The sequence below is a fragment of the Rousettus aegyptiacus genome, unplaced genomic scaffold (genome assembly GCF_014176215.1).
Source record: "Rousettus aegyptiacus isolate mRouAeg1 unplaced genomic scaffold, mRouAeg1.p scaffold_m13_p_16, whole genome shotgun sequence".
Classification (NCBI taxonomy): domain Eukaryota; kingdom Metazoa; phylum Chordata; class Mammalia; order Chiroptera; family Pteropodidae; genus Rousettus; species Rousettus aegyptiacus.
The window spans coordinates 15,378,871-15,401,462 of NW_023416291.1; the positions used below are offsets into that span (position 1 = coordinate 15,378,871).

The 22,592-nt window shown below is 39.2% G+C and overlaps 1 protein-coding gene and 1 long non-coding RNA gene across 2 annotated transcripts in view; one reads left to right on the plus strand and one right to left on the minus strand.

Annotated features, from left to right (window-relative positions):
* The first annotated feature begins 15,046 nt into the window (after positions 1-15,046).
* The window catches only part of EDNRA (endothelin receptor type A), a 40,754-nt gene continuing 33,208 nt past the window's right edge, over positions 15,047-22,592 (plus strand). Inside the window, exons 1-2 of the mRNA XM_016158905.2 lie at positions 15,047-15,150; positions 18,692-19,181. Coding sequence (XP_016014391.1) covers positions 18,762-19,181 — 420 coding nt within the window. The 5' untranslated portion in view covers positions 15,047-15,150; positions 18,692-18,761. The remainder of the gene's footprint in view (positions 15,151-18,691; positions 19,182-22,592) is intronic.
* Positions 21,063-22,592, minus strand: part of LOC118612490 — a 77,165-nt gene continuing 75,635 nt past the window's right edge. Inside the window, exon 3 of the long non-coding RNA XR_004955027.1 lies at positions 21,063-21,129. This is a non-coding gene — a long non-coding RNA (uncharacterized LOC118612490). The remainder of the gene's footprint in view (positions 21,130-22,592) is intronic.

Sequence of the window (22,592 nt, forward strand, 5' to 3'; positions counted from 1 at the left end):
TGAGCACTTGTGATGCTCAAAAACACATTGAGGTGTTTTAAATAATTCACATTCTTAATCTGTCAGAGTCTACATTCGAATGTGACATACACAATCTGTTTATCATCTCAAAGTGTTTTGCAAATTAGGAAGTATATTTAAAACAATAAAGTCAGTTTTTAAACTTTTAACGTTTAAAATAGGCCAGTCTCAGGCTTTCCACTTGGCATGTGTTATTCTGTTCCCCTTCTGTGGAATGCCATTCCCTTCAACCATCACAAAGTTTCAACAGTATTTGTTCATCAGAGTATTTAGTTTCCATAACTTCAGGCCACAGGAAGGTTGGCTAGGAGGGAGGGACTTTCTGTTAAAGAATCCTTCTCTTTTTCCCGGTCTTAATCCTGATCCATTAGAATGCTTAATTTTCTTCTGCAATACATACACTCCAAGGTTCTTTTTCCTGGGGAATTAGCTGTACACAAATGAATCCTGAGTTTTCATGGCTTGACCTCAAAATTTTTTCTTTTACAATTCTCTGCCTGGCACAATTCTTGAACTGAAGATGGACTCACAGATTGCTGAATTGGATATTTGATTAAAAGAATGAGTCTCTTCAGCTGACTCTAGTTATTGTAAGGAGCTAATCAAGGAAAGGTGAGTCCTAAATATATATCTAAAGAAAAGGCTTAGTCAGCCAAAATAAGTTAAGTATACTAGACCAGGCACATTCTAAACATTTCTAACCCACTGTCCAGATGTTTCTATGAAAATGCCTCCTAATTAATTCCTTTTGGGAAGCATAATTTTGAAACACTGATGAAAACAAACCTCTATTTTTCATTAGATCTGAGTTGTTCTACTTCATTAAACAAAGAACTGATTATTCTCCATTTGTCTTTTTCTCATTTTAATAATAAAAAAATAATAAGCATTTGAATTCAAGTTGTCCTCTAAGGAAGTCACAAATTCTATTCATTTTTTAAATATGATTTTTGTTTGAAGATATTCATAAGATATGAGAATTCTTAATACTAACTGACATTTATCTAATTTTGGTTTTTTAAAGGACCTTCACATTCAGTCTCTTAAAACCTGTGAGTTAGGAAGGAGCAAGTGTCGCATCGCCATTTAGCAGATGGGGAAGCTGAGGTCCAGAAATGTAAGGGACTTCCTCAAGCTCCCACAGCTCATCAGTACTAAAGGCAAAACCCAGTTTTGTGAGTCCAGACTTCAAACCCAGCGGTCTTTCACGGCATCACTTGTGTCTCCTTTGAGTATCTCAGTAGAAAATAGGGGATCAGCCAGTTATGCCCTTGTTTCCAAGGAGTGACAGACAGAGCAATCCTTTCTCAGCTGACTTGGTGACGGAATTCCAGACTGGCCTTACTGAACGCACTACCACAAGTGCCACCGAACTTTCATTAAAAACAACAACAAAAACCTTTCAATGCTCAAATAAGTTTGTGGTTCAAACATAATAAAGAGTCTAAAGATTTAGAAGGGTTTAAAAGAAATACTTCTACACAAGACCACATTCATACCACAATGTTAAACAAAACTCTAATATAAACTGATTAATAGAGAGGAAAAAAGTTTATGTTCATTAGAAAGAGACCAAGCAAGAGTCTAATAAAGTCATGTGATTGCTACCCAGAGACCAGTTCAAGGTGACAGACTAAACACGTTTACTTTTTATTCTTTCCCAAATCCCATTTGAAAATATTTTTTGAAGACATTTTTTAAAGAATAAACCCCTAACAGCACTGGAAACAAGAAAAAGTATAATCAGTAGAGCAGAAATTTTGAGGAAATAAAAAGCAGATGGGATCTGACCGAAGGAATAAAGCAGAGAAAACTGCGTTATACACTAGGTGCAGGAAAAATGGCTGTGAAGACAGCCATCTCTCAGGACTCCGTCAGGGAGACTGGAAGCTCTGAGTTTATACATGTGGGGAGCACAGTAAATGATGAGATTATGAAAGTAATGAAGAAATGCCTATAGAGCAGCTGAGGTAGCTGTGTCCCTTCTATCTATGCAAAGCTTTGGCTGCGGGTTTTGCTTCCAGAGGATCTAACTGGGTAGAGCTCCTAGCATAGGGCAAGACGCAGAAGCGCAGCTGAGTCTGAGGGAACACTAGACGTCCACAGTGGAAGGACACACACCCGGAGCAACTTCAGCACCCAGGCGTCTGTTGCAATCCCGGGGCCTCCCAGCCTGCACCGCTGCTCCCAGCTAATGTACTCTGAAAGAAAGCAGGTCGACTTACATAAAAATTTTTTAATTCTAAAAGAAATGCTATGTGCCTATAAACATAAATATCCACAGTCCCAGAAGAAGTAGTAATCCCGAATTGGATAAATTACACGATAAGATAAAGTAAGCACATGGTGAGGGGAATGTATGTCCCCAAAGAGGCACTGGGCCCAGACTATTTTATGGGTGGATCTGTCTCAATAAAACCAGTGATCTCTATTATTTTAAATTGTCCCTAGACATTAAAATCCTCCTCCTCCTCCTCCTCCTCCTCCTCCTCCTCCTCTTCCTTCTCCTAACTCATTCTGTGAGACTAGGATAAATACCTACACACTTACCAAATGCTACTAGCTGGATTCTTGGATTCCATGGGTCATAGATAGCATATTTTTTAATGCTGAATACATATATTTATTACCACAGTCTCTGCTTCTCTGTGAGTCTCATCTACTCCACTTATTTTTTTAAACAAACTTGGCTCCTCTAGGCATTCGAGTTTATAATTCTTATCATAAGCCAATTTTACTTCTAAATATAATTTTTTTAATTCTTATTAAATTATTAGCAAATCAAATCTAGCATAGAGCAAAAGACTAAATCACTATAACTAAATAGAGCTTATACAAGTAGTTTATCATTAGAAAAATTAATTCACAGAATTCACTATATTAACATATTAAACAATCATATGAGAGATAAACGCACACACAAATATTTTACATCCCTTCCTGATTCTTTTGTAAGTATTAGTAAGCTAAGAATAGAAGGAAATTACCTTAATTTGATAAAGAGAATGTATCTGGAACATAAAGCAAATGCCATTCCTGAGGATAAAAGGTAAAAAATAATTAAGAAAAAGACAAATCATCACTATTATTCAAAATTGTTCTGGAGTTCCTAGATAATGCTAGAAGAAAGAAAGCAAATGAAATATAAATATTAGACAAGGCTTTGAATTGATACCTGTCAACAAAGTGTGTTTGCAAGCCCAGTGTCTTTGATGGATGGAAGCTTTCATCTGTCTGGCATCAATCAATCATATTTGCAACTTTAAATAAATTGAGAATGTCGAGGAGACTAAAGGTGAAACTCACTGGGTTTTCTTTTTCATATGAATACTAGGAGTTTTTTTTTTTAATGTTGTTAATAAATGCAATTTGAAAAAGTGAATTAAATGCAAACTATTACCAAAAACAAACAAACAAACAAAATCAGTCTCTACCCTGGAAATATTCCATCCTAAGGTAGGCAGCACAACTGCTATATATGCTCATCCTTAGGTTTTTAAAACTTGTGGAACCAGGGACTACATACATTAGATTCTTTCCTGTTATAGAGCCCAAATAAGGAAAATTTTAAAAAAATGAATATAATTAAACAAGCATTTAAGTAATCTAGAAGACAGGAAACAGCGGATATTTTCTAACCCCTACTGATAAGTATAAGTGGAATGAACTGGCCAAGTCTGGAAAGAGCTCACTGGAGAGGTGAGTCAGAGACAGTGATAGAAAGATGGGTGTGTGTTTCTGAAGAGGAATTGGGAGAGGGTGTTCTGGTCGGAGTGAGCAGCATACTCAAGGCGCTGGTGGGAGGAAAGGGGGAAACTAGAGAGCACTTGCTGGAGAGTTATGAAATATATCTGACTAAACTCAAAAAGCGCTAGGCTCAAAAGTAGGGCCTTATCAATAAAAACTGACATATACAGACCAGTAGGATTTCAATTTGTAATGCTGATGAAGAGATAAGACAATAGGGATTTTAGTGTCATGTAGTTCAAGGTGGAAGACAGTGACTTGATCCTTGCAGGATCCTGGACTAGGAGTGCATGTGCAAGCTAACTACGCTGTGATTTTAAGAATGTGGAATTGGCTCTGGATAAGATAGGTGGGTTGGGGTGAAGTTATTCATGTGAAACCTTAAGTTAGTTCCTACCAGGCATCAAATATAAGGAAAATAAGTTTTCTGGGGAAACAAGACCACAGTCCAAAAATAAAAAAGTGAACAATCTCCAAGGAATAAAATAGGTAAGGGCTCAATGTAAAAGAGCTTAAAATGTTGTTATAACCAATATCTAAAACTTAATGACCTTTAGGCATAAATTTTTGGTCTTACATGGACAGAAATCACAAAACTATAGCATCAATAAACTTTACCTGTGGTGACTAAAACCAACACAGTATCGCTAAAAGGATAAATAATTACACATAACTACATCCTTGAGACTCACCTACATCAACATTTCCTAATATTACTTAACCACAGAACACTTTATGAATTACAAAAGTTGACAAGACACCAACCTAGAAGGTATTATGCATACCTGATTAAAAGGGAACAGCACTTCAGGAAAATATCAAAAATTGAATTCATGTTTGAGAATAAAACTTTAATAAAATCACAAATTAAATAGGAAAATATTCTTTTATTTTAGAATCAAATATTTAGAAGTGAATGTTATGTTTATAACCTACTTTTAAAAACTTCTACAGAAATATATGCATTTATGAAGCACATAAAGCGAATTGTGAATATATTTTTTTTAATCACTCAAATCCAAAGGGCAAGTTAAGCAGATCTGTGGAACCTGGAGTATAGTGGTGTCTGCTAATCATGCTGCCATTTAAGCCAGAGAGTACAATGTCATGGGCTAACTGTGCCCCCCATAAAATTCTTATGTCTACCTCAGAATATAACTGTATTTGGAAATAGGGCCTTTAAAGATGTAATTAAGGCAAAATGAGATCACGTTTTGGGCCCTCTCCACCACCGCCAGTGTCCTTATAAGAAGATTATGACCTATGCCTACACACTCACACAGAAGGAAGACCATGTATGCAGGATATAAAACTAAAAGCAACAAATGGACAGGACAAACAAACAGAGACTCATGGACATGGACAATAGACTAATGGTTTCCAGAGGGTAATGGGGTAGGGAGGGTTAAAAAGAAGTCAAATATGTGGTGACAGAAAGAAATCTAATTGTGGGCGGTGAACACAATGCGATATATATATATGCCTTATTGCTAAATTGTACACCTGAAAATTACTGGATTTCATTAACCAATATACTATAATAAAATTCAATTAAATTAAAAAAAGAAGGTGGACCATGTGAAGACACAGCAAAAAGGCTGCCATCTGCAAGGCAACGATAGAGACCTCAGAAGAAACTGAACCTGCTCACACCTTAATCTATGACTTATTGGTTCCAGAATTGTGAGGAAATATGCTTCTGTTGTATAAACCAACCAGCCAGTGGTATTTTGTTATGGTAGCTCTAGCAAACGAATACAGATGTAGTCCCAAATATATTCAAATCAGAAAGCTATAAACAAGGGTCCTTGAGATGCTATCTGATCTATTCATCGTCCTTTAGGCAAAGCTACCTCTAAGTCTTCCAGTCGAGGGATAAAGAGAGTGCCTGGGAAGAATGCCTGATATTCAGGGATGACAGTTGTTAAAGATGGCGTATAGAGACGAGAATTCTGAAATCTAAATTCTAAATTCTTTACAGCACGAAACTCATCAACCAGTTTGGGACATCTATTTCAGAGCAGTAGTCTTAAAGCCTCGGTTGACAAACTAAAATGAAAAAATAATTGTAAGGCTTTGCTAAAGAACACACTCTGCATTAACATTACTTAAATTTAATTGACAAATTTACATGAAAAGCTAGAAATTTCAGTGTCTCTTTAACTTAAAATTCAGATAAGGTAATGAAAAATATTTTTGTATTTTAAAAACACAGATTAGAAATTTTCTTAAAAGCCTGCCCTTCAAACTTTACCTTGCATTCAAGATATCTTACTCACCTCTGTACAAAAATATAAATAGAATTGTTTCCCAATAAAAATTCCTTTTCTAAAAGTTACCAAGTCTTAAAAAGAAGCTAATGTAGCACATACTAATTGTAGATGGTTTTGATTTTTCTTCCACATATTACGAAAATAAATTTAGCAAAAAGATTTATACTTACCACTTAACAATGTTTCGGCGGGACTTTTTGCACTGTTTCTAATTATTAAGTTATTTTGAATGTGTGTAAAGCAGAAAAGTTTGCCTAGAGGCTCGGCTTGACATCCTTAGAACAATATCCCCTTATTGCCCATCTCCATGACCTGTTCCCACTCTTCCTTCCCTTTGACCCCTCTTGACCACCCATTCATTCCTGAAACGCTCTTCTTTCTTCATGTCACGGACATTGCCCTCCTTGGTTCTTTCTGGGATGCTGCTCTGTTTGACACGCTCCTAGTTGTTGCTTATCCGACTGAATGCTTTGTACAAGGCTCATCTTGGTTTATTTGCCCTTTTCTTTTTCACATTCAGTCCCCGAATGAAATACATCCAACTCATGACTTCGGTTGCCTGATTATTACACTCTTACATTTCAAGCCCAGAGGCCTCGGCTAGACCCAGGCCTAGAGATCCATATGCCCTTAGATATTAGTCATATCCACTTGAATGTTTTCAAACTGTTTAAAAAATTGAATTCCTCTTCTTCCCACATAAGCCCCTCTAGCCTCTCAAACAAAGCTTCTCTTTCTAGGTACATTAATGGATTCACTGTCAATCTTCACCTGGCCACTTTGCTTATGCATTGTTTGCAACGCCTTCTGTGCAGTACCACCAGAGTTCAGTAGTTCTGACAGACTGTAGGGTCCACAAACTCAACATATTTACTAGACAGCCCTTCAGAGAAAATATTTCCAAACCCTCCATCTAGCAGATAGGTCTATCCTAACACTTAGTGGGTTGTTTTTAAGCTGTCCACATATCTTTGCCCTCATTAGATTCTAGGTTTCTTTAGAAGAGAATCATGTCTTTCTTCTTCATTGCTGGCTTTTTAAATCTCTATTCCTAGCACAGAACCTCTACATAGTATTTACTCTATAAATATTGGTGAACTGCTTTGAACTCACTCTAGGAAATTTTAGAGCTGTTTTTTGACTCTTCCTATTTCATCCCCTAGATCAAATCTCTACCCCTGCCCTACCAACAACAACAACAAAAATTTGTGGTTGCATTAGATTGTTTGCAATAATTCCCTTATTTTTTTTCCATGCCTTTGGTCAGTCTTCCCAAATACCGACTCTGGGCTTGCCCATGTTACTTGCTTTGGTCAATGGGAAAATAGCAAATATGATGTAAGTGGATACCTGAAGGGTACTTGGTCACTTGGACTTGCTATACTTGGAACCCTGATACCACCCGATGAATAAGTCAGGCTAACTTGCTGGATGATGACACATGACCGGCCCTGATAACCCCTTACTCCAACCAAGAGCCAGGTAAGTGAGTAAAGCCATAGAATGCTAGCTGACTGAAGGTACATGAGACAACCCTGCAGCATAAATAAGCCCAGCCAATACCACCAAAAGAACCACCCAGATGAGCACAGCCCAAATTGCTGACCTACAAAATCATGAGCTATTTAATAAACCATTTTGTTTTAAGCCAATATGTCACTTTTAGGGGGTTAGGGGGAGTTGTATATGGCATAAACGAGCCGCTACACTGGTCTTCTTCATTTTTAATGTCTCTAAGATTTGCACCTTAAACTTTACCCCCAAACCACCAATGCGGTGTCCATCACCACTTTATTCTCTTCTCTCATGCTTTATACTAAGATAACACTCCAATCTGTCTTCTTGATCCTAGTTTCTCTTCATATATATAAAACACTCTGCCAAATTAATCTTCCTAAAATTTTTCATTCACCATACCCTGATTAATGAGAAAAAGGGCATCTTATTTCCTAAATACAAAGTCCATTTGATATTCTAAATTTTGATCCTAAAACCATTTTAAGCTCTATGAGAACTGAATCATAGAATAATAGACAATGCAATTTAACAAATTCCTCTTACAGATGAGGAAATTGTCTGTCCTACACTTGTCTCACCACTAGAATCACAGCTAGAGCAGATATTTGCCTCTGGATGAATCCTACCTTGAGTCTCACCAATATCTGATTTAGATGATATTTAATTGAGACTTTGGACCTTAGACTTTAGAGTTCACACTGAAATGAGTTAAGACTTTGGGGGCTGTTGGGATGGAATTAATGTATTTTGCATGTGAAGACACGAATTTAGGGGAGGCGGGAGTGGAATGTTATATAATGAATGCGTCCCCCCAAATTCACATGTTGAAGCCCTATGATATTGTGACTTATAAGATATATATATTTGGCCATTCAGATGACTCAAAGATGTCTTATATATTTGATCTTTGTGAGCCTCTCCCATACACTGCCATTCTTTCCCTGTGCCATGTGAGGAAACAGCGGAGAGGCAGCCATGGAAGCCAGGAAGAGAGCTCTCACCTGAGCGTGCTGGCGCCCTGACCTTGTACTGCCAGCCTCCAGAACTGTGAAAGGGCAACTTCCTGTTTAAACTACCCAGTCTGTGGTGTTTAATTATGGCAGCCTGAGCTAAGACAATGTGTCGACATCCACGAGGCAGGAATCCCCTGCATCTCCACCATTCAAAATTAATTTTTATTTCTAGGGACAAGAACGACTTACATTGCTATCAGTTTTCTGCAAGTTACGGAGTTGTAAAATAGCCAAAGATGATGAAAAGCACAGATAATACAGAAAACTGCGCCAGACAGGATACCTAGTAATCCTTCCTGTCAAATTCAAACTCATAGGTTTCTCTGATATATCTAAACAAGCCCATACTTCTCCTGCTCTGAAATTGTTCCATGGGAGACTTGCTGTCACCTCTTTTGATTAAGTCTCCTTTATCCAAGCATAGGTATTTTTTTGTTTGTTTGTCTTTTATTATAAGTGTAACCCATGGTTCCCAAGCCCATACCAGCCTAAAGGAACCTTCAGAAGTCAGCGCCACAATAGCATCATAGCACTCATCTTGGCCTCTAGCCCTCCTGAGCAAACAAACTCCAGCACCCTCAGGCCCCTCCTATGGCGAGAAAGGATGCTGGCCGCTCTGCTATGAATGAGTGGTCTCGTCATGGCCATGTCAAGGCATCAGACCCCCTTCCAGCTCTTACCTTTGGCTCCCTGGATGCCACTGATCTCCCTGGCCTTAGTCACTACTGCTGTGATTAAGCTGTTCGTGTTGTCATGTGAAGCTGTTTATTCTGCTCCCCCAGTCACCTCACTGACAAACAAGGAAGAAACAAATGAAAAGGGAAAGAGCTACCATTTATTCAGCTCCTGTTATGTGCCAAGACTTTAGGAACTTTTCACTTTTTTGTCATTTTTGTTTGTGCTTGGAAGTTAAAAGTAAGTTCTATCTCCCTCAAAAGAATATCTAAAATATAAGATCATTTTTATATACCCCAAAATAAATACATTTAATAAAATTAATAATTTCTTAATAGTATCTAATACCTAGTGCAAATCTAAAATTTTCCAGGTGTCCAAAAAATGTCCTTTACAGCTGGATTATACATAGCACGTTCCAATTCAGGACAGTGCAACTGGTTGCCATACCCCTTTAAGTTTCTTTTAATCTAGAAAAAATGTCCATTTTTTCACTGACTGACCTGTTGAAGAGACAAGGCTAGTTCTCCTGTAAAATGCCACACTTTCTGGCTTTGTTTATTTGCTTTCACATGGTATTTGCTTAACTTGTGTGTTTCTCTCCTATCTTTCCTGGAAACTGGAATAACTATGATCTTGATTCAAGTTGAACATTTTTGGCCAGATGTACTATATCATCAGAGGACACTTAATATCTGCTTGCCCAATCATTAGTGATGCTAAGATTGACTGATTTTTTGAAGTTTACAAAGCACTGGGCTACATTATGCCTTAAGTTTGTTTTGATGACTTAACCTGAAGTCTTGACCACTAAAATGCTTCAAAATCCTCAGCAACCCATGTACAATTAACATTTTGGAAAACTTCCTTTTGAAAACAAAACTGCCTATAGTGAATTTTATTATTTTTTTCATTTTATTGATGTTTTATTAAGTTTATTGGGGTAACATTGGTTAATGCAATTATATAATTTTCAGATGTACATTATAGTTTGACATCTATATATTCTACTGTGTGATTACCACCCACAGTCCAGTTTCCTCCAGCTACTATATATCTGATCCCTTTATCCACTTCACTCTCCCCTTACCTTTCTATATTTGATCCCCTTTACCCCATCTACCTCTCCTTTCCTTCCCCACCCCCTACCCTCTGGTAACCACTAGTCCAATGTCCATGTCCCTAAGTCTCTGTTTGTCCTGTTTATTTGTTGCTTTTAGGTGTATATCCACATATAAGTGATAGCATGTGATTTTCAACGTTTTCTGTCTGGCTTATTTCACTTAGCATGGTTATCTCAAGGTCCATCCATGTTGTCGCAAATGGCAGTATTTCACCTCTTCTTACGGCTGAGTAATATTCCATTGTGTATATGTGTGACAGCTTCTTTAGCCAATTATCTATCATAGGACACTTCGGTTGCTTCTGTGTCCTGGCCACTGTGAATAATGCTGCTATAATAAACATTAGTGTGCAAATATCTTTTTGGATATGGGTTTTTAAGTCTTCGGGGTAAATATCCAGCAGTGGGATTACTGGATCACACAGTAGATCAATTCTTAGTTTTTTGAAGAAACTTCATACTGTTTTTCATAGTGGCTGCACAAATTTGCAGTCCCACCAGCAGTGTATAAAGGTTTCTTTTCCTCTGCATCCTCTCCAAAATTTGTTAGTACTTGTTCTGTTGATTATAGCTATTCTAACAGGTGTGAGATGGTATCTTATTGTGGTTTTGATTTGCATTTTCCTAATAGCTAGTGATGTTGAGTATTTTTTCATATGCTTGTTGGTCATTTGTATGTCCTCTAAGGAGAAGTGTCTGTTCAGGTCCTCTGACCATTTTTTGATTGTATTTTTTTTGTTGTTGTTATTGAGCTGTATGAGTTCTTTGTTTATTTTAGATATTACGCCCTTATTGGAGGCATTATTTGCAAATATATTTTCCCATTGAGACGGTCGTCTTTTTACCTTGTTGACAATTTCTTTTGCTGAGCAGAAGCTTTTTAGTTTGATGTAGTCCCATTCATTTATTTTTGCTTTTACTTCCCTTTGAGGGAAGTGAATTTTAATTAAAAATGAACCTTCAACTCACAGGTTGGCTTTTTCATCTCCAGGCCAGTGATGGATGGTCCCTGACAGTGGGGCGTCTCGGCCACAGCACGGCCCAGTACGAAGGCTGCAGTTACAGGTTCGGGGCTCTGATGGGTATTTCCAGTGTCTCCACCTTTTCTCTCACAACCAGCTTTCTAGCCGTTCTTTACCTTTGTGGTTCTTCTCTGAACTGATCATGTTTTATTTCCCTCAGGGAGTGGTAAAGTGAATATTCCTTGCAAATAGTAAGACTCAGATCCTTTGCTGAATTTCAAGTTTGGAGAGATTAGGGATTAGCAATTGTGAAATGGATTTGCAAGTTTCATAAGCACTGAGGACATGTGAAAAGGTGGCTTTTAAAAGTGCTATATTGAATAAGCCTTTGTTCAGGAAATCAATAATGACAACATGATGCTGGGAAAAGTCACTGTAACCGCCTTACAGTAACATTCCACTTAATGAGCTGCTCGAACCAGAGGTCAGGTGTGATTTAAAAAGTATCCCTGAAACCCCTAAGAACTGCAAATCTGCATCCTGCCTTCCTTCCAAGGAAAAGAAATAACTTTGAAAGTCAAGTTGAGGAACTTACTTAGTCAAATATATTAATTATATGTTCATCAACAGTATGAAGCAGGGAATACGGAGGTGGGGCAAGTACATAAAGCCTTGGCTCTGGGGAGAGGGGTTGCTGGGGAGAGTTAATTTGCATGAAAACTGGTTTAAATCCACTCAGGTCATTTCTCCCAAAATAAAGGGGAGAAAATGAGAATACAAATCTCCAAAACTAAAGAAAGTCTATGTTGCTGTCACCTGGAATAAGGCAAACCCAAATCTTTTACAAAGGCAGATCTGCGCCAGCAATCCACATAAACACATTTACTTATAGCTGAAGACCTTTCTTTGAAGAGGCAATAAATTCATTTTATGAACTTCTACGGCAGGTCAACAGGTAATATTATAAGCAGGCAAATTTCATCTTAATGTCAGGATTATTTTCATTGTGGCAAAATACACATAAAGTTATCATTTTAACCGTTTCCAAGTGGGCAGGTGTGGTATTAAGCACGTTTGCGGTGTAGTGCAACCATCACCACCATCTGTCTCCTGAACTTTTTCATCATCCCAAACTGAAACTGGGAAACGAATTAAACAGTAAATCCCCAGCCCATGGTAACCGCCATACCACTTTCTGTCTGTATGATTTTGACTATTCCTCTAATACCTCATATAAGTAAAATCATAAATATATGTCCTTTTGTATCTGGCTTATTTTGCTTAGCAATAATGTCTTCAAGTTTCATCTAGTGTGTCAGAATTTCACTCCTTTTTAAGGTTCAATAGTACTTCATTATATGTACACGTACCACATTTCATTTATCCATTCATCTATAGATGGACATTGGGTTATTTTCATCTTTTGGCTCTAGTGAATATGCTGGTATGAGCATGCATGGACAAATTATCTTTCCAAGTCCCTGCTTTCAGTTATTTGGGGTATAGACCCAGAAGTGGAATTGCTGGCTCATATAGTAATTTTGTTTCTAACTTTTTGAGATATTGACATACTGTTTGCCACAGCTACTATGCTATTTTACTTCCCCTCCAACTGTGCAGACGAGTTTCAATTTCTCCACATCCTTGTCAACACTTGTTGTTTTCTGCTTTTTGATAACGGCCATCCTAATGGGTGTGAAGGAAGAATTTTTAATAACTAAACCTGTCCCAAAAGATAGGGCAGATGGATGTGCTCTACCAAAGACTGGATAGACTGACATGTTCACTTGTGCAAGTTGTGCACTGTCCAAGTATGTCTGACCACAGGGTGAGTAAGGGCTGAAATTCAGCACACATTTCACATTCAAGGTGGTGACCTGGTGTACAGAAGCCTTTTCTGAAAGGAAGCAATAACTTTTTCTTCCCTGAAAATACTGTCAGCTTCCCATTCCATCCATGTGTCTGAAGGGTTTTTTTTTGTTGTTGTTGTTGTTTTTAATGCAAACCAAGGCACACTTATAAAAGCTACTGGTTACCCTGGCTGCCTGACTTTTCATCATGGAGATGCTGTAGATAGAACATATTAATGATAATACCTAGTCTAATTGGACTAGGTGACTATTAAGGCCCCTTTCAATGGTCATATTTGCCGGCTCTCTTTGATGGTTTTACAAATCCCTCCCCCCCCCCCCACACACACACACACATGCACACACGCAATTCTTTGACACTCCATGCATTAACAGGTAGAGTCTATATCCTCTCACCTTGAATCTGGGATCTGTGACTGCTTGACTATATAAATCTGCAAAAGTGGCACTGTACCAGTTTCCAGGCCCAGACCTTAAGAAACTGGCAGCTCCCACTTCCTGTCTCTTGGGACAACCCAACTTGGAACTCAGCCACCATGTTGTGAGAAAGCCTAAACCACTTTGTAGAGAGACACACATGGTGAAAAACCAACACTCATCACCAAGTGAACTATTTTGGAAGTGGAGCCTCCAGCCCCAGCAAAGATGAACTATCTCAGCCAAGCCCCACCCAAAGTGCAGATTAATGAGTAAAGTAAATGAGTGTAGTTGTTTTGGGCCGGCTGCTGTTTTAGGGTGATTTTCTTTAGCTACAATAGATAAACAGAACAGTCAGAAACACAACGCGACTAGTGCAACAAACTCACATTTCCACAATACGCCTCACACCAGGACTGCAAAGGACGACAAGGCAGGGCCTTCTCTAAGAAGCCCTCTACTTATCCTCATATGTCACAGGCAATGGCCTTTGTCCTTCATCCCCTCTCAATTTCGGATAAAATCTCTATCATATAAAGATGCTGAGACCCACCTTCTTCAGTAGTCTCTGCACCCTCATTGTCTGGACTTCTTGAGGAATCACAGCCACACACATTCTGGACCTTTCCACAGACTCTCAAGGGTTACTGCTTGCCCTGGACTAGTGGTATGGGGCCTGGAGGTGCTAGCTTCAGGGACAAGATAAAATCAAAAAGTACTTGATCCAGTAAACTGTCCATGTTGGCTTTTTAACTTGCAATGAGTTTGAGAGGGCGCATACAAGCCAAGCAAAAGGCAGGCAACGCAGAGGATGCCGGCTCTGTCTGCAGTGGCTCGGGTCCCAGATCAAATCTGCCGGCACTTCCTGGGGAGGGAATGGGTTTCTCTGAAAGGCCTTCCTCGGTTCTCAGGCTTGTCTGTTAAACCACCCTCCTCCTTCGATTGCACCCTACCACCTCTCCACAACCCCCATCTCCTCCCATCCCCCGGTACCCCCTCCCCCCCCCACACACACACCTCCCCGCCCCCGCTTCATTTCAGGAAGGAAATAGTTAAAAAGACTCCTGCTCTTCAAGGCCTGGGAGGGGGCGGCACCTTTGAGCTTTATAGGGGCTGTCTCCGAGGAGGGGTGGAAAGTTAGGACGTTCTTGCTTTCTTGGAGTAGAGCAGAAAAAGTCTGGGAGCATCTGGAGGAAAAGGAGAGGACAGACGGGAGGCGTGTTCTCTGGAGTTTTCTTTTTCTGGCGAGCCCTCGCGTGCGCGTTCCCGCACAGCATCCCTGTGGTCTGGCGATCGTAGACTGCGAGTGGAAAGGCTCCATCCGGCCAGTGGTCAGAGGCTGAGGGCTCGGAGAGACCTCCCCAGAGAATCCGTGCCCAGGACGTTTTCCCAAGCGTGGGCAGCGGTGCAGCCCGGGCCGCCGCCGCGCCGAGCCCGGGACCCACGTCACCCACCCTCGCCGGCTTCGCTTCCCCTCGCCCAGGCGCAGAGCGAGGACCTGGCATCTGTCTGCGCCCGCTCTGCTCCACGGTTGGTGCAACTCTTTCTTCTTGGGGATCCGGGCGTGGGTGGGGCGAAGGGCCGCCTGGGCCCCTCGGCTGGGAGTAGGGGGAAGGAGGCAGGATTGTCGCCCAGCGCCCTGAGCCTTGGGCAACCCTCCGCACGGGCTGGCACCCACCTGTCCAGGGGCGCACTGCGGAGCAGGCGCCTTCCTGGCGGGGTGCGCTTTAGAAGTGTTTGGGGGACTGATCCATAGCCCCTCAGCCTCTCCAGGTGGGATTTGGATTTTTGGTGAAAGGAAACCCCCCAGTTTTCCCTGCGTCTGCCTTTTCCCCAGACATGCAACAACTTTACGGAACATTACACCCTGGCGTAACTGTGGCTCGAAAGCCTCCTTGTACACTGTGCCCCGCAGCCTTTTCTTACTCACTCGCTTGTCCTCCCCATACACACTGGGTAGCCGAGGGCACTCCTTGTGAGGGCCGATGTTTTGGGAAACCCCCAGCGCAGCCCGTTTGGAAACCTGCCTGTGTTCCGTGCTGTCCTTTAAAGGGCACTTGTTGCCTTTCACGTGCAGAAAACAAGGGCTGTTTCTAGAAAATCAGCCTCTGTTTACACGACGCTAATGGTATTCCGGGTAGAGTTGGCGGCGGAGGGGGTGGGGTGGGAGGCATATTAAAGTCAAACGTCAGTAAGGAGAGTTCCTACCCAGCGAGCAAAACCTACAGAATACTTGTAAAAAGTTATGAGGTTTTTTTTTCAACTCTTGTAGAAGTTTATAGCTGCCCCTCCTGTTTTTTAAGTGTTAACTCATTGTGAAACACCTTGGCAGTCACTCCATGTAAACTATCTGCTCTAAACTCCTGCCATTTGGGTAAGGTTGGAATTTCCAGATTAGTAATTACAGGTGAACTTTCATCTGGAGAGTCTGAGATAGTAAATGGTTCAAGTATAGGCATAAGGAGTCAGTCTTCTTCCTTAATAATAGCTTTTGAACTTCAGCAAATTCTTAGACCCCAAAGAGGAGAATGCTGATCTGTAAAGCATGTTCTTCAGGTCTGAACCTGAGATGCTTCGCTAGAGCTATGACTGATTATGACTGATGGTTCCAAGCATAGCATGACTTGGACTCACAGAAATGAGCTCCGGACTCATCCTGGGAGAAACATGCATTTGAGAGCCGCCTTTTGTGTGGTTTTGAATTTTTCACCCAACGATAATATGGTATTCACATGCTTTTGCCAAGTATCCCTCAGCTCTGCAACTTAATACCTGTTGAGAGCTGATGGAGATATCATCAGAAATCATTTCTGTGGTGGTGTCACTGTTGGAGGAGGAATGGAAGCGGTTTTAATGGTAGCTTGCTCGCCCTCTGATAAGAACCCACAGCCTTGGCCTCCTTAGCTCCTGCTGTAATCAGATGACCAAGCAGACCAGCCAGCTAAATTCAAACACTAGAGGTACCTTCATGAGTGGCGGAATACTTATGATAGCCAGGTCAGGTCACTAAATATCCTCCCAGCCAACTCTAACGGGCGAAGAGCCATTCCATTTCTTGAAAAAGCCTTCTCTCTCTTATTTTTAAGAAAACTATTACTGGAGATTCCATTACAATAAGGAAACCGGGAGCCTTTAGTCATTACAAGGGATTGAAGGATTTCTTTTCTGGAGAGGAGGATGACAGTATGCTTTGTTCGTAGAGCTCTGGTCTCCACTGAAGAATGAAAACATTGGCATGTTGTAGGTCTATCAATATTCTGGCAGATACTCACTCTGAACTGTAAGAAGCAGGGAAAAAACTGCAAACTACTTATAATTAAGTCCAGGCAAAACCGACATGTACATAGTATGCTCCTACTTTAGAAAAATTGTTATTTTTTTCATTTCTTTTTATCATATTTGATGGAATTAAGTCCTACAAGCATTATACCGGCCCTGCCACTTCTTGGCCATGAAAACTGTACTAAACTTCAAGACTGGGATTTTTCATGAGTAAAATAGGGATTTTGTCCTGCCTACCTAGAGTTGTAAAGCTCAAGTGAGATGACAGATACATACATAATAGATTACCACTGTACATAAAACGCTATAATTTCAGATTCCTGGGGACACCTCTGGAGAAAGCTAAAGTATATGGTATTTGTGCCTTATATCTACTTTAGACCTTATATACAACTTGAATCAATCTCATTTTATCCACATAGTGACTAAACCTAAGCTTTATTGATTTCCTAAATAATTGTCAAAATCTCCTTCATTTTACCAACATCTTTTCTTTAAGGATTAAAGTAGAAACTAGACTTTATGGGTAAGAAAAACCACTTAATCTCTGCAAATGACTAAAACAAACAAACAAACGGTCTTTTGAAAATGTCTAACAACCCTTCTAAGTCTACTGCTTCATTGAAACTCTGAAAACTTGGTTAAAACATTTTAAATGCTTAGAAGGCATGAGAATGAGAAACAGTGTTGCCTAGTGGTTAAGAGCTCAGGTTCAGAGTCAGACTAAACTTCCTTAGAAGTACAGCACTGTCACTCACTACCTGTGGCTCTCACAGGTTACTTGACCTTCCTGAGCCTCTGTTTCCCTCTATTTATAATAGAACTCTGCACTTCACAGGGTCATGGTATGGATTAGATGGCATCACACATGTGGAGTGCTCAGCACTATAACTGGGCATAATAAATGTAGCTATGCAGGATGTTTAAGAGAGAGTGCGAGGTAGACATCCTGTGGAAACCCAAATGGTGTGCTTGGCCTAGGGAACTCCATTCCTCCCAGTTTCACTCATTGGCAAACATTGTGATTCTAGCTTATGAGGAATGGAAAAGCCAAAAACTCCTCTCAGAAGATATAGGTTGTACACATTAACATCTAAGTTTTCAATAAAATAGTTCGTGTATTCAGTTATATCATTTTTAATTGAAACTAAGATTTTTATATGTATTAATGGTGTTAACCAGAGTTCCAATTTTAAATGGACATTTCATAACACTTTAAATGGATACTTATGCTGTATGTTTCCCTATGTTCATTGTTTATTGTGTGCAAAACAGCCCACATTTTGGAATATTGGATTCTTAATTATATAATTTTCTAATTTTATGCCTTAAAACTATGTAACTTTTACTCAGCATATGATGCCTTTTCTCTTTCATTAATAAATGAAATTTTATATCTGAACTCTTGAAGATTTTTGTAATTCAGATTCTTATCAGCCTAGATGTAGTAAAGAGAAAAAAAAAGTAACTTTTTATGTACTTCTTGAAGGAAAACTGACATATCCTCATCCATATTATAATCTAGACATAAATATAACTCTGTATACAGATGAGAAGAGAGGCAGAGAGAGAGATACAGAGAAAGAGACAGGGATAGAGATAAGTTGCCCTAACAGACCTGGTCTCTTCTGGGTTTGTTCTTCCATGGGGTAAGCTGACGTAGATATATCTTATCTCATTATCAAGTAGATCCTGCTTTTTAATTGAAGAAATAAATAATAATTGACTACAATACTACTGGCAACTAGATTTTATAACCAGAATTATTTTTTCTCTTTTCTTTTTCCAGGTGAAAAAAAAAAAAAAGTGAGGGTGTACAAGCAACACGAAAAGAGACATTTCCTCCAGTTTGCATCAAGATGGAAACCTTTGGCTTTAGTGTGCCTTTTTGGGTGGCACTGGTTGGATGTGTAATCAGTGATAATCCTGAGAGCTACAGCACAAATCTAAGCACTCATGTGGAAGATTTCACCACTTTTCGTGGGACAGAGCTCAGCTTCTTGGTTACCACTCATCGACCCACTAATTTGGCCTTACCCAGCAATGGCTCAATGCACAACTATTGCCCACAGCAGACTAAGATTACTTCGGCTTTCAAATACATTAACACTGTGATATCTTGTACTATTTTCATCGTGGGAATGGTGGGGAATGCAACTCTGCTCAGGATCATTTACCAGAACAAGTGTATGAGGAATGGCCCCAACGCGCTGATAGCCAGCCTTGCCCTTGGAGACCTTATCTATGTGGTCATTGATCTTCCTATCAATGTATTTAAGGTAGGAAGTACCCACAAATATATCTGCAGGTTTGAACATATGTTCTGATTCAACAATAAGAGAGTTACTGCAGACTTTTCTGACCTGAATTTTAGTCTGTTTTTATTGAGAGCAGTTTCTGCTATCTTACCATTCAGTGACATTTTAAAATTTTATTATTTGTTAAATGTTACTCTTCTTTTCTAACTTAACTGTTAACCAAATAGTATTTCAAAGATGGTTCTTCAAAGTCATAGTATTTTATAAATCAATTTTCATGCCAGTCCTGAGCTTGCTGAGTAAATAGGTAATCTCGGGGAGATACTTGATTTTGAATAGAGTACTTAAATTAAATATATGTTCAATTTCAGTTACCTTCTTAACACAGTGTTGTTCAGAGGCCAGATACCCACAGTATGGTTTGAAATGAAAAGCACCTATTTTATTTTGATTGTCTGGACTGATGATTGGAGCCAAAGGGCATGTTGGCTTTCCTCACTTATCTGGGAGACTTGGAGATAATGTGGTCCAGGTGAATAGGAGGCCAGTGTTGACATCACTGAGCAGTATTACCAAGACCATTTAAATTAGGCGTCAGTTTACTGTTGCCTCCCTCATGTCTTCAGTGTACATTTAGGAGTACTCACTGTGCACCTGCCTCAGAGCTGGGCAATAAGATCCAAAGACAAATTAGACAAAATCTGTGCCTAAATGGAAGAGGCAGACACCTAACCCACCACTACTGTGGTCACCTTGTTTTCAGGACTGTTTAGTGCCAAAACACACTAAAGCCAAAAGGAAGTAGATATTCCATATTTGGTCTAATAGTTTTGAGAGGAAGGTTACTGTAAGACTTCAAATGAACTAACATTCAAATGAAATTACATGATCTATGCCAGATATTATGGAATGTCTTTATTTTAAGCCCAGGAAAAGCATTTTCCTCCACCCTTAATTTTTTCTTTTATGTATTATCCATGGAAATGAATCTATTCTGAGCAACAATATTTTGAAATATGACTTTAAATGGCAAGTTTGTTGATTGAAGAAACGCTAAATTTTAAGTAGAACAGTAGTCTTCCAGTCCTCAGTAGATAAACTTAAAGCGTGGCAAAATTATAGTAGCATACCAGAAAAATCAGTGGTCTAACAATAATGGTGAAAACAATGATTATAGTTTTGAACAGTACAAATAAAAAACATTTCAAAATTACTCTAATACACTGTTTGCCATTTTGGAGGAACCTGACAACAAATAATAGCTTTAAAAAAATCATATATCATCTCTTTCCACAGAATAGCATAAGTACATGTTTTCTATTTGAACTTAAAATGGGATTTTAGAACTGAACAATGATGCAAAATTGAACACGTGTAAATAACTTAAAATGTTTAGAATATGCAACAGAACTTTAATTTTTTTCTTTAAAGGGTTACTTATTTCCTCTTTATGAAATAAGTGCATTTGACGCCTGGCTTTCTCATAACATATTTCTTTAATAATAGATTTGTCAATGTTCATATGTTCAAAAGTTGACTCTTCAGCAGTCATGGTGTGGAGTATTAAATGCTGATTATTCTTATACACCATTTACCAACCCAGCAGGGCTCAGGAGAATAATTAACCATCTCTGAATTAGTAATTCCTATTTCACCATGTGTAAAGCAACTTCTTAGCAAATCAATATCTGCAGCTGTTGGGAAGAAGACTTGCTTATTGCTTTGAGTTGCTACCTGCCAATCAACAGACTAAACTTCATTCCTATTCCATAGCAACATTTTAAGTCAGATAATCTGGAATGTCTCCAAATTCATTGAAAAAAAAAAAATTTAAACACTTGTTTTACATTCATATAGTAATGGATAAAAATTAACACATTTTTATTTGACTATATGGTTCTTACCTCTTGGAAATCCAATAGAATTGGCCCTCCATATCCTTGGGTTCCACATTAGTGGATTCAACCAACTGCAGATTGAAAATAATCAGAAAAAAAAGTTATGTTGTTGCTAATGTGACTATGTAGTTAAGACCTATGATGGCTGTGTCTGTACTGAAAATCTACGAACTTTTTCTTCTTATAATTTTCCTAAACAATACACTATAACAACTATTTACATACCATTTACATTGTACTAGGCATTATAAGTGACTTAGATATGATTCAAAATATGTGGGAGGATGTGCATAGGTTATATGCATATACTATGCTATTTTATACAAAGGACTGGGCATCCAAGGATTTTGGTATTCGCGGGCGTCCTAGAACCAATCCCCCACAGATACTGGGGATGACTGCACTTTATAAACCCATTGTAGTTCTAAATAATGTAGACATCTTGGCTGTGGTCTTTTCACATCACAGGAGAAGATTTATGTAATTCCTATTTTTCTAAAACCCACGTAATGAGTCATTTAACCAATATTACAGAAAGGAAAACTTTTAGGTTAAACAAAAATATTCTTTGTCATTTCAGTCTTTTTCCAGAGAAAAAGAGAAAGGCAGTGCAATGAGCTAAAAAGCCTCATAATATTTGGGAGTTATTTCTACTTCCTTCTCTCAGTCCTCTTCTCTAGGTTAGGAGACCATGAGAAGTTGCTGCTTCTCTGACTTCTGCCCAGGATAGTCAAGAGATAGCCTTCCAAGCAAGTGAGCTCTAGGCCCTCATGCCGTTCATTTCTCCACAGTTGCCTCCTGCTGTAACATTCTAATGGTTTGGAGTCTCACATGTCAGACCTGTGATTCCTCTAACCATGTCAATCTACTCTGTATTTCAGGGCAAAGTAGCAGCTGTCTATCTCACTTCACCATTATGCTTAGGTACCTATGAAATGAAAATAATGCATAGACTTGGAGAACAGTCTATTAAACGGACCTATGGAGCTTCTTTATGTCCCCCACTATTAGAAGAATTAGGTTGAAAGAACAACCATGGAAAGTATCTGCTGTGCTGTTCAAAGAAAAATGAGTTTTCAAATCACACAGGTCACTATGTCTGACAATTCTATCAGCTGCTATTATACTCAGTTCTTAGGTGTCTCTGGGCAGAGAACATTGCATGGAGTCATAGCAGAGTCAGCATAAATGGAAGTAAACAGTGTGAAGATTGTGTCTTTGGGTGAGGCAGACTTGACTACCCTGCAGTACTGTTACTAATGATAAAGTGTTCTTTCTATTCACATTGTATCCCCTTTCTCTCACTTTGAAAGAGATTGTACTGAAAGTGTTTCATGTATGAATGTGATGTAAAATACAACTAAAAAGCAATGCAGCAAAAGTATCAGGCAGGTGGGCTCTTTCTGATCTGTCATTTTCCTGTTCAGCTAGTATTGGGTGGCTCTGGATGGTCTCTGTGCATGGAAGAGGTGGTCGCTCTATACAATTTCCAAAAGTTTAAAAAAAAATCTCCATATCTTCAAGGTTTCTTCCC